Source organism: Drosophila sechellia, chromosome X (assembly GCF_004382195.2).
Source record: "Drosophila sechellia strain sech25 chromosome X, ASM438219v1, whole genome shotgun sequence".
NCBI classification, from domain to species: domain Eukaryota; kingdom Metazoa; phylum Arthropoda; class Insecta; order Diptera; family Drosophilidae; genus Drosophila; species Drosophila sechellia.
Genome location: NC_045954.1, coordinates 11,379,814 through 11,392,163, shown reverse-complemented (window position 1 = coordinate 11,392,163; position 12,350 = coordinate 11,379,814). Strand labels below are relative to the sequence as shown.

Below are 12,350 nucleotides of genomic sequence, written 5' to 3'. Positions count from 1 at the left end.
AAGCAGTTAAGATGAAATTCGAAAATTCAGAAAGAAAATGGATGATTTTTAAAAGATGAGGAGGGGGGGTTTCAGACAGAAGGATGTGAGAGTGGTTGCGGTTTATATTCAGGATTCGAGAAGGCGCCAACAATCCAATCGATCGCTAACTCACCCGACTTGTTCTCGGAGACGTTCTTGGTCTGGACACGACCGGGATTATCGCTGGGCCACCACTTAAGAATGTACGATTCCACGCGACCCTCTGGCTTGGGCCACTCCAAAGTGATGTTCCGTGAGTCCACCAATTGAATGATATTGGACACCGGATTCGGCGGCACTGTGGTGTTCACCTCCTGCGGCACTGGACTCTCCACGCCAAAGCTGACCGTGTTCACCTGAATGGTGTACTTTTCGCCCTTGGTCATGTCGGTGATATCCGCCTCCGTGGACCGAACGCTGGGCAGGCGCACCCACTGCTGTTCGCTGTCCGTGCGATAGCGTATCGAGTACTCGGTAAATTCACCGCTTTCCGGCGGTGACCAGTGGACCAGCACCGAGTTGCTCCTCACCGTCTCGATGGTCATGTTACGTGGTGGATTCGGATCTTAAATATAATTGTTTTTAGTTAGAAAAAATATATTATAAAATCTTGCTCATCAAACTTACAAACTGCTTGGAAATAGGCATGTGGTTCGCTTCGCAGATCGTGACTGACTGCAAACACCTTGAGTTCATAGCCAGCACCCGGCTGCAGATTCTTAATCACCAGGCGCGACTCCTTGGTCTTTTGGGTGCGCAAGTCGCTGGTTCCGTTGCGGGAGTACAGCACCTCGTACTGCTCCTGCTTGGAGTTGACATCGCTCTTCCAACTGATGTTCAGACCCATCCGGATGCTCTTCAAGTCCTCGATGATGGGCGACGAGGGTCGGGTGACCACAAAGATGCTAGTCTCATTCGATTCCATCTTCTTGGATACCGCCTGGACGGACAATGAGTAGTTGCGGCCGGGTAGCAGGCTCTCCAGGGTGAATCGAGTCCGATCCGTGGTCAGGGTACTGGTGTCACCATTAAATGTCTCCAGTTCGTGGTATCTGTTGGACGTAAAAGGCAAATATTACCATAAAGTTGAACTAGAAAAACGAAAAAAATCCCGAAGATTACTTACACAATGCGGTACTCATCCTGCGTGCTGGCCGGATCCGCCTCCCATGTAATGATCATGGTATTCGTCTTGTCATCGTTGATGCTCCGCAAATTGCGTACGGGCAGTGGTCGCAGTGTCACATCCCCGGTGGCTGGCCACGAGGTGACCTTGCCGGATACGGTCTTCACGATCACATTGAACGTCTTGCCCGGTTCGGCGATGTCGCGAAAATCGAAGAATGCCACCGGTTCGTTGCTGCGCGGCACCGTGGATTGGCGTCGTGTTGTGGCCACCGAAACCTGGTATTTGTCAAATTCGGAGATGCCCTTGGGCGCCTCCCACAGCACCCGGAACGAATTGGAGGTAATGAAGTCGCGGTCAAAGGTCACGTTCAGCGGACGCAACGGCACCGTTCGATATTGCGCCGTCGTCGGCAATGAGATCTCATCCTCGGACATCGTCTGCACGGATATGTTGTACGCCCTACCGGGCACCAGACCCTTGAAGGCAGCCTGCGCCGGTCCGGGCGGTTCGCCCTCCTTCTCCACATAGAGCACACTATCGTTGGCATCCGGCGGCTCGATGGATACCTTGTAGTGCGTGTAGATGCCCGCCGGATACGGCGGCTGCCACAGGACCAGCAGTGTCGTCTCATTACGGAACCAGACGATGAATTTCCCCGGAGTGTTGGGCTCTGCGGATTCCCAATTGCGCGTTGTGGATGCGGAAGTGGATGTGGATTCGCCGGACAAGACAGAGAAGTGGCTTTGCGTTAGTTGCGGTCGCGTACGGAATTTTTGGTTGGGTCGGAGTTTTAGTTTTTGTTGCGGGGATGTTAGAATTGTTGGGTTTTGGGCAGGCAGTGTGTGTGCGTGTGTGTGTATGGTATGAGTGTGTGTGCTAGTTAGAAATTGTTTGGCACAGTGGCACAGATTTAAGTACTAAATAAATTATATTCTAGTTTAGTTAAGGAAAACTTCAGTGCCGAAAATTACATACAAGTAAAAGGGTTAATCATTAGCAATTATATATAATCAAGTATATAATAATCTACTGTTCGTTAAATTCCAACTTCCCCTGGCGTTTTGTACGATTATTTCCGGTTAAAGTATCTATGCCAGCAAACGTTGCATTTGCAAAGTGACCACTGTTATTTGCGATTCGGTTGCTTTGCTGTGGCTGGACAAGCCACATTGTGCGATGGGAAAACTGCGAGAAAAGCGGCAGGAAAAAGTGTGGGAAAATGGGGAAAGGCCTCCTCCTCCATTTTTGGGTGGAGAAAGTGCACTGCGGTTGCCAATTGTCGGATCAAAAATGCATTTTGGAATGCAATTTGGACTGTAGCCTGTGCAAAAGGGGGTGGCTTGAGGTCAGTTATGTGCTACGTACACTGACAGAAATTAACTACCAGAAACATTTCACTGCAATTGATGGCTTATGTTAGTAAACTAATTGGTTAAACATGCTGAATGAAAATTAATGGGTAATGTGCGAGTCGCATGAACGGAAAATCGTATAAATACTTGAAATTGCCAATCTTTGTGTGCTGATGTTTTCTTTAAGTGTACAAATCAGTGGATTATGGGTTAGTAGTAGGCGGGGAGGGATTAGTTCTTTGGGTTGGTGTGGTATAAGCTTAGATATTACCTCTTAGGATCTTAATGTCCAGCAATTCTTTATGCCGCGTCCTTCGACCTTTTTGTTGTTGTGTTTTTAATTTAAGTTCATGTTTTGTGCGTGTATATTTGGTTTTTAGTTACAATGAAAGCGGGAGACAAAGAAGTTAATCAGGTTAAGTCACCATCACCGAATAGAACAATAACTTATCTTCGTTTTTTGAGTGTATTGGTTTGGATTATTCTAGTTATTCATTGAGTTGGATGGACTCACTTGTGGTGAAGTTGCGACTGGTGTAGGCCACCGACTCCTTGCCATCGTAGATGGTATAGGCCTGCACCTGGTAGGTGGCTCCCGGTGTCAGCTCCTTGACGCTGTGCTGGAATGTGTTGTCGTTCACCTGGAAGGTGCGGTTGTAGCTGCTCGACGCCTCCGACAGTCCGAGCACCTTGATCTTGAAGGCCGTATAGCTGCCCTGGGTGGGCGGAGACCACAGGATGATGGCATTCTTGCCGCTCCTCACCTGAACGGACAGATTCGATGGCGGATCGGGAGCTGCAGGTTGGGGAGAGCACGTTAATTAATACGATTCGATTTGGATTTAATTCCTATCAATATTCCAAAGGCTTTGCAATTGGAGAAGCTTTGGAAGCCTGTTCAAAGGATTTAGAAATAAAATTACAACTACCCCTGTTCGAAATAGTTTGAAATTCAAGATGCAAGATTACAAACTAATTGCCTTGGCCTTGTCCTCCAAATGGCTTCCATCTAATTGCCTTTTCCTGTTGTGTTGCGTGGTGTTTGAAAGAGAGCAAACGAAACATGCAACCGAATACGAGTTGCAAGTGCCACAAACTGCTAATTGCAGTTCGATAGTACACATCCCCTCCCCCCTCCCCCTTCCCCCTTCAAACAGCCCCCTCGACAAATGTTTGTAAGCTGGCTAATGAGCAAATCGAACTAAGTAACGAAATCAATCAGACAAACGGATAAAGGGAAGGTACAGCGAAAAGGACGAAAGTTGGTTAATTGGAGTGGGAGTTCGGAGTACACTCTGTCTACACTGATACAAAATATGTGTATGTTCTGGGAATTAGAAAATTGCATAGAAACATATTTGCCAGCATAATAGTTGTTATGTAGGATTTATAGAAAATTTATTAAAATTGAAGCAAATGCAAAGAAATTAAGTGCAATCTAAACTAATTTAAGGATCTAAAATATATTTCTTGAGATCAGTTATAAAATGTGATTTAAACGAGTAACTCGATATTTTTGCGACTGTAAAAAGTACAGAGGGTGAAAATTCGACCGACACCTGCGAAAGTCCAGCCAAAAAGAGGGGTTGATAAAGGCAGTGGGAGTGGGGACAAAAACAGGGCGTTGAGTGCCAGTCTATGCCTATAAATTACCCAAGGGTCTCGTTTTGGGGAAAATGGGGAAAAGTTATCGGAGAAGGGAAGAAGAGGAAAGAAAAGCGCTACAAACGATTGTATCATTTGTAGTTTTAACTGTTTACAATAATGAGCAAAAGGCTGTTATGTTATTATTGCCAACGCATTTTCAAGAAATTCCGCAAAAACACACTCTTCTCTGCACTTTTGTTTTTATTTTCACTGCTGTTTTTGCAAAAAAAAAACAAATGAACCAAGCTGCTCAACTAAAGAAAGTGTACAAAAATTTCAAGTTATCGGCGCCGATCGACAGCAAAAAAAAAAAAACAAATACAATAAAAAATGAGAGAAAACAAAGGCAAAACAAACAAAACCAGTAATAGCCAACCACTTTTACTCAAAAACCAGCAGAGTTTGCAAGTGAAAGGGAGACAACAATATACATATATAGTCAAGATGACGATCGATTATATATATTTGGTATACTGCCCTATACTGGAGAATACGCATTAAAGGAACTTAAAATTACGCATACGCCACGTTGATCTACCAGAAGAACTTTGTTATATCATTTGTTCTATTTATGCTACTAGAATTCAAAGATCTAAATAACATTATAATTTAATAGCTATATATTTAAATAGTTGAAGCAACAAAGAGCATTTGGTAAATGAGTTCTAAGTCAACGTTGCGTATGAGTAATATGGTTGAAAGCTTTGTAATACAACCTCTTATGTTCGTATATCTTATAGGTATTGATACAATTGAAGTATACAGTAATAACAGGACTACTCTTATCACTTATCACTCACCTGTTGTTATCGTCACCGTCCAGGTGAGCCAATCGTGGTGCGTGAAATTCGTGTAGTACAGCCAAAAGTTGTATTTGGTGCCCGGTAGGGCGCGTGAGAACTGAATCTCATCGCCGATCTCCCGCGAGGCAATCGTCGTGTTGGGCTCCGGATAGCCGAAGGGCGGACTGTAGTCCAGTCGATAGGAGGCCCCATCGTCCATGCCGGGATTATTGGGTATACTTATGGCTAGATCTGCACATCGAACGTCCTGCAAGAAATAAGATATGCAACATTTAACATTTAGTTAGTTAGGAGCTTCGAAATGTGTAATACAATTTAAAACGTACTTTTTATTCATTAAATAAATAGTTCATTATGACATTGCCCTTTATATGCGTTTACGTTTGACTTCGTTGTTATGTACTTGCATTTAAAGTTTACCCTCCGTCATTTTCAGTTAGCACAAAAAGTGCAATGACATTACAGCAACAATACCGGCAGCAAAAGCAACAAGGACGACTGGCAAACAAACAAAAAGCAACGCGAGTGACAATTAAATGGCACATCTTGATGATAATGACGATGATGCAGATAGAGATGCAGCTACCGATGCAGATACAGATGCAGATGCAGATACAGATACAGACAGGGACGGCATGAGTGGGTGTTGACGTTAACGGTTGTCCTTGTTACTCAGCTCGCTTGCACAGAGAGAAATGGGGCGTAAGTAATTGTGATCTATGAAATGTATGTCAGAGAGATCTTATTAGCTCTCTGATTTATTGCCTTTTTTAATACTGATTTATTTTTTTACAGTTTTCGTACTTTTTCTCAGTGCATCCGTCGGCATTCCTGGCGCTGTCTGTTGGTGCCAGACGCCAAATATTAACACCGCAAACAATGAGCTCTGCCGACGCCCACTTCCAACTATTTGGACTCCTCTAGCAGGACTCGATACCTCACCCCGTCCCCCATGAAACTGCCGCGAAAATGAGGCAAGCGGCAAAAATAAAATAAAAAACAGGAGGTATAATGGATTTGACTGGCAGAGGGACATGGGACGCAGGACACAGATGCTGCCACATATCCCGCAGGACGGCAGGCGCGGCGAAAAGGACTACGGCACATTAAAGGATTAAAATGACGGAATTGCAGTCGCCGTCGGTTGAGACTTAAATCCAGACTCTGCATTATTGCTTTGCATTAAAGCGAGACAATTGTACACTTTATGAAATGTAGTTCATCTTTAAATTGAAAAATTTATATAAAAAATAGCTTTTGAATTAAAGAAAGTAAAATATTAATATTACTTTAAGAACCTAGAATAAGTACATACATTTGATAACTTCAAAACCAAATGTTTTCTAGAGCTAAAAAACCTTTTAAAGCTTTGTATCTTTATAGCAGTTTAATACAGACCCTTCCTTACCAGAAAAACACGATTAATCCTAAAATTCCTCTTAGTTCCTAAGGTCATTACTATCCCCAATTACTTGACGTTTTGCAAACCACTCAATTTTAACGCTCAATTAGAGAAATGGAAATGAACGAAACCCGTGGTTATATCCTGCAATTCAACTGAAACTATCAATTTCTCAGGGGCGGTTGTGCAAACTTTTGTAATTTCATTTGGCAGCAATTCAATTCGATCAAATTGCGGGACTACTCTTATTTTTTTTTATGCGAGGCGTGACTGTTCTAATGTTTTCAAATGTGTTCAAATGACCGTACAGAGTACAGAAAGTTCATAAAAAGGCAGAAGCAAGTTGACCATCAATCTGAAAGCGTTTGAACAGCAGAATGAAAAAGGTATAACTCAAACACACACAAAATGGCGCCAGGAAGTGGATAAAAAAAAAGAAAAGTTCCTCAACTTGTTGGCTTGATTGATGACTTTGGTCGGCAAATAAAAAGTGGCTTGCATGCCATGTTTATGCGTCAGAACTTTATGATAACTATACATATTTATGCCAAGAACAACTATTAAGAGTGTTTCGTAAAAAATTCCATTAAAATTTAACTATTCCCTTAATCGTATTTCCATAGTTCTTGAGTTGTAAATATTATCAGAATAATCACCAATTTGAGGCACGCATAAACCCGTTTAACGTGCAAAAAATCAGCAGCGTATGCAAATCTTAATTCAGTGGCAATTTTCACATTGCCATTTAGCAAAAAGCATTGTCAACCTGTTTGATTTGACAGCTCAATTTTCCCCGTTTTTTTGTTTTTTGCGCCTATCACTTTAAAGAGAGCACTTAGTGGCGCCCACCTGTACCCCCGTCGCAAAATCGCACTCCAACGCAACCCATTCCATTGCATACGGAATGGAGTTTGCCAATTACCGTCGTCACTCACTCAATCAATCGGTCAAACAATCAATTATTTATTATTTACCCACCCCAGTCGGCTTACTTGCAATATTTTCACAACACTTTTTTCGCCAGAAAACTATGGCAAAGTGAAAAAGAAAAATGTACAAAATGAATTCAATTGCAATTTGCGTTGCGCTTTCGCTTCGAAATCGAAATGAAATGTTGGCCAGCAGCTCCAAAAACGGCTATACTCCACTTTTACCCATGGAATACCCGTATTACCTCTTTTATTTAATGTTTTCATTTTTTTCTTCTTTTTTTTTTGATTTGGTGGGCGCCTAACTGTAACTCGCTTGCATAATTGAACACTTTTTGTTGAGCTTCTTGTTTTCCTTTCTTCATTTCGCTTTTTCAAGCTGTGCGTCTGTTACTGGCGTTTTCTTTTCACTTCTTTCTGGCCATTACATGAGCTCAACAGCTACCATGGCCCATTAGTCATTAGCCAAGATAATGATGATGGTGTGAATTAGAGATGATATTATTTCAAAGCCATATAACTAGCAGTCAATGGGTTTTATGCATTATAAACCAGAGAACTTAAAGTGAAGCAGCCTCTTATCAACAGAACTTAGATTGGCTTTAACCAGTTGGGAATTATAGCCTGCTCTAACTAACAACGGCGGTGCAAGACTGAATAAAAAGCCGTTTGACTGGAAAAACTCCAAACGCACATCACTGAAATCAATGGCAGCGTTAATGATGATGATGATGGTAAGTTTGTTGATTATTATTAACGCATAGTGTGTCAGTCTGGTCACATTATGCAATTAAATATTCGCATCGCATACTCCATTGAAGAAGTCTATTATATGGATATGGATATATATATACGATTTGTTGTGGTTTCGTTTCACTTAAATGCTCAATTTACACTTTGCATTATTCGCACATGAGTTTTCGCTGGCGGTTTTATTTATTTTTTATTTATTTTGCAATTGCTCGGGCACAAACCATTTGAGTTAATTTAACCACACCCCATATGTACAACACTCCTCTCATTTCAAGTCCACGCTTTGTGACTCACACATTGTGCGTTTAAGCCAGAGGCAAAGCCACGATTTTTGCAGAAATACACAAGAAGTCATAATAATAATAATAATATAAAATTAATGGCAATTAACAATGCGCCACAAAGCCTTCGAATTTGTTATTTAACGTATAGAGTATAAACCCTAAGCCAGACATGGTCTTGAAGTTCGTAAAAAAGTGGTTTTATGGCCAAGGCTTCGAAAACATCGCAGATTATCAAGGATGATCATTGTTTAAAGTCGATCAGAAAGAGGGTTTTAACTGCAGATATTGTTTTTTAAAATACACACATTAGAGAGTTGATGTTTGATGTTTAAAATGTCTCTGTAAAAGACTTTTCCCGCATTTAAATCATATTTATTCGTCATGTTGGTTTTTCTGCGATTTGTTTGTGCGTGCTTTTTAGCCGTGAGCCACTAAGGAAACATGAACTTCAACTTTTGCCGTCGCTGTCGCAGCTGCTGATGCAGACTGGCCAAGGCAAACAAAGGCCAAGAGCAAACAATCAAAAAGACAAACAAATGCAAAGCAAACATTACGAGCGGAGCAAACAAACACACGCTGCAAACAAACAACAACGACAGCGGGCGAGTTTCATTTAAATAATTAAAAACACAGTAGCCAAAACGGTTTGGCTAACAAGTCCAAAGCCGTTATAACCAAAGGCATTTTGGGATTAGGCCATGGGATATTGTACATGGGTACAATATTGGAACCTAAGTTGAAATATGCACTCGATCTACTTAGAGCTACTCACATTCAGTTAAAACTTTAGCCCAAATACTTTTAGCAACAATATAATACGCGTAAAATTGCATTTCAAACTGCCAAGAATGAAATTCCCCAGAGTCTGCCGACTAGATTCCTACCTTTTCAAGCCCATGAAGACATTTGGACAAGAAATAAGAAGCGAAATCAAGATGCGGGAAGTTATGAGAGCTCACAAGTTAAAAGTTCAACGTCATCTCAGGTGGGGCACAGCCTATGAATAAAAGAAGTTCACAGACGAGCCAATACAAGAAGCAACAATATAAGTAGAACAATGGCAACATGGCCCACACAAACACAATGCCGGCAACAACTGAATAAAGAAAAGCTGGACATTTTCCAGAGATAAGCCAGCACAAGAAAACAACTGGAGCACATTTTGTTATAGTGCTTTTTAGGGTAAATGCACGTAAATACTCGCCCTTAGAAAATTTGGCCTCTGTCCTGACCTTTTCTTGACTTGGGTACTTAGTTGTAAACACAAGTTTTCCCTGCTCCTCTCACTTGGAAACCTAAATATCGTTCGCATTCTGTTTATCCGTTTAAATGCGGGAATTTAGGAACGGAAAATAGGATTTAAAACTTCAACGTGGAAATGAATGTTTCTTAGCGTTGCAAGTTCACACTGTATGCTGTGCATGCTTCTTTGTGTTGCAAGGCCACACTATTTTCAATATGCCCGTTGCAAATCGCAAAAAACACAGCTAAATTGTTAACTATTATTTAGTCAGCTATTACTCATCTTGAAGTGAGTAACATAATTGCTAAGATCGCTTTAAGCCATTAATTAGCCAGTAATAGTGCACTTGAAAGCTACTTTTTTGTATCTCTTTTTTGCACAGAACTTTTACTTGTAAAGTCCCCCCTCCCCCTTTCCCATACTCCACTCAGCGAATAGCAGAGCACTTGACTTGTCTATGAGTTGCATTGGTTGCCGGGCTACCTGACCGAGAGGCAAAAGCGCAATTAGCATAAAGTGCTCCATTCGGGGGTCTCGAGCTTGTTCGTGCCTCGGACAGCCAACTGACAGTCGGTTGCGCATAGCAGTGGCGCCACGAAGAGGATGCCCTATTGCTAATCATAAAATAAATGTCCGGCAACGCTCTTTCAAACTCTACATTTCTTTTCAAAGCAATATGCTGTTATTATCTTATAATAGTGATGTGAAATCATATATAGTCAATAAACTAACCTTGTTGGGATATGGTTAATATATGATGTAATACATATGGAATACATTTTTCAGCTTACATCCCCCCCTTTGAAAAAAAAACAGAACCTACGCCCCTGGCTCCAGACGCTGTTGTAGTTGCAACTAGTTCTTTACCTATTGCTGTTGCTGTAGTTGAAGTGTGAAAAGTTGGCGGTTGAATTGCAGGTTACAGGCGAAAGGTGGAAGACAGACGTGGTGCGGAATGGGGAAATGAAGGTAGATGGGGAATGAAGGTAGATGGGGGGTCAAGATAAAGAGTGAACAATGAAATGAGTAAGTGGGCGTGGCGGAAAAGGCAGGGTAGCGAGATATGTAAATACATATGTATGAATAAGTTGTCTGTTTATTGCGTGTGTACACAAATAAAAAAGCGGATCTTAACGTTTTAACGATCAATTGTTTTGTGTCACCAAGAAAAGACTTTTCTCAGTTCGAAATATTTCTTAATATTTCTTTAATTTAAAATATACATACATATAAGGTATTTTAACAAGGATATTAAGTGTGCAACAATCCTTTCTTATGTTGTATATATAGGATTTAAACAAAGGTAGCCCAATGACTGTTTCTAAAGGTGAAATATGGTAAATTTATATTTTGCAGTGTACTTCGCTCCCCACTCTCCCCCCTCAATTGCCTCAATTTATGCTCATTTGTTGCTTCTTCGCCATCTCTTTGCGTTCAAATTGCCATTCATTGCACGTCTCGTTTTTTTGGATATGTTTTTGTTTTCAGTCGCTTTTCTTTTCGTTTCTTCTCGTTACTTTTCTTTATTTCCATTTCTATTTCTCTTGGAATTCCTCTTTCGCATTGCACCCGTATTATTGTTTTTTTACTTTTATTACGGATGTTTTTGTGCTCTGAGCCGAGCTCAGTTCAGTTGAGCGGCTATTTAAATCGCTTAAGACCTATCCCCCCCCTCCTCCACCCCGCATTTCACCTTTCTTTCTTTTATTGGTTAATATGCGTGACTAGAATTGCTCACTCGCTCGTTTATTTGTTTGTTTTGCTCGTTGTCATAACATCGCCAGTTATCAGTTTATCAACATTATCCGCAACTTTAATAACTGACAACGAAAGCCGGAAACTTAAATTGGAGCCGAGAGAATTGTCTGCAAGTCGAAATCGCAGTTGCGAATCAAGCGGAATCCGACGAATCTTAATCTTAAGCTCAGCCGATCATTATTTTCCGCCTACGACTTCCGCTTTGCATTAATGTCTGGCAAGTTCAGTTCACCGTGGGCTTGAATCGCCAAAAATAAGTACAAATGTTCGTTAGCTTCAAGTTTAGAAATGAATGTAGTTCTAAGGAAGAAGAAAAACTAACTAAATATTGCCAAATTGGCCTTAGTGCTCAATTTTGCAATCAACAAATGTCCCAAAGGAACCTCAAAGCCCAAATCCTCATCACCGGCGGTGGTCAGTGTCTAAGTAGCTTCGGTACCTTCTACTTTTCCCATTTTCCAGCTCCCATTCCCATTGGCACTGAAGATGCCCAAAGGTATAGAAAAGTATTTTGTGAATGGCTCAGTCATAAAGCACAAGCAGACAGCGAAAGGACAGCATTTGTGGACTTGAGTTAGGCTCCCCGACATAAGGATATACCAACTTATGTATTTGTGCACTGAGAGAAAATGTGCCAACAATAACAATTATTATAAAGTTGTTATGCTTAAGTTGATGTATTAATATATGTTTAAATTTTAAACTGCTCTTAACTATCTTGTGAAATATGGTTGCTTAGCTGAAGTATTTTTAAATTGTCAATTTAACAATATGTTCTGTTCATAATTTCTTTTTTTTTTGTAGTAAATACAGATTTCTCTCAGTGTATAACTACACTCACTCGTGGACTGACTTGCTTAGCCTCCCTGGAAGCAAACTACAGTTCGCCTTTTGCTTTTGACCAGGCAATTTACCAATGAAACTTTTGCCCTGTTGACATGTGTATGCCGGCCTGTGTGCGTGCGTGTGCGAGTGTGTGTGCAGAAGTTGGAAACTTGCAGACAAAGTGAAACGGTGGATAAAGGAGGG

General features: G+C 41.2%; 1 protein-coding gene across 3 annotated transcripts in view; it reads right to left on the bottom strand.

The window, feature by feature from the left end:
* Positions 1–12,350, bottom strand: part of LOC6619893 (tyrosine-protein phosphatase 10D) — a 41,800-nt gene that overhangs the window by 7,167 nt on the left and 22,283 nt on the right. For 2 of the 3 annotated variants that reach the window (XM_032726732.1, XM_032726733.1), the window contains exons 2-6: positions 4,950–5,199; positions 3,017–3,298; positions 1,148–1,820; positions 649–1,073; positions 155–586 (exon numbers count right to left, since the gene is read on the bottom strand). In XM_032726732.1, the coding sequence (XP_032582623.1) occupies positions 155–586; positions 649–1,073; positions 1,148–1,820; positions 3,017–3,298; positions 4,950–5,199 (2,062 nt within the window). Of the gene's footprint in view, positions 1–154; positions 587–648; positions 1,074–1,147; positions 1,821–2,773; positions 2,822–3,016; positions 3,299–4,949; positions 5,200–12,350 lie in introns of all 3 variants that reach the window. The other variant, XM_032726731.1, reaches the window with a different exon arrangement.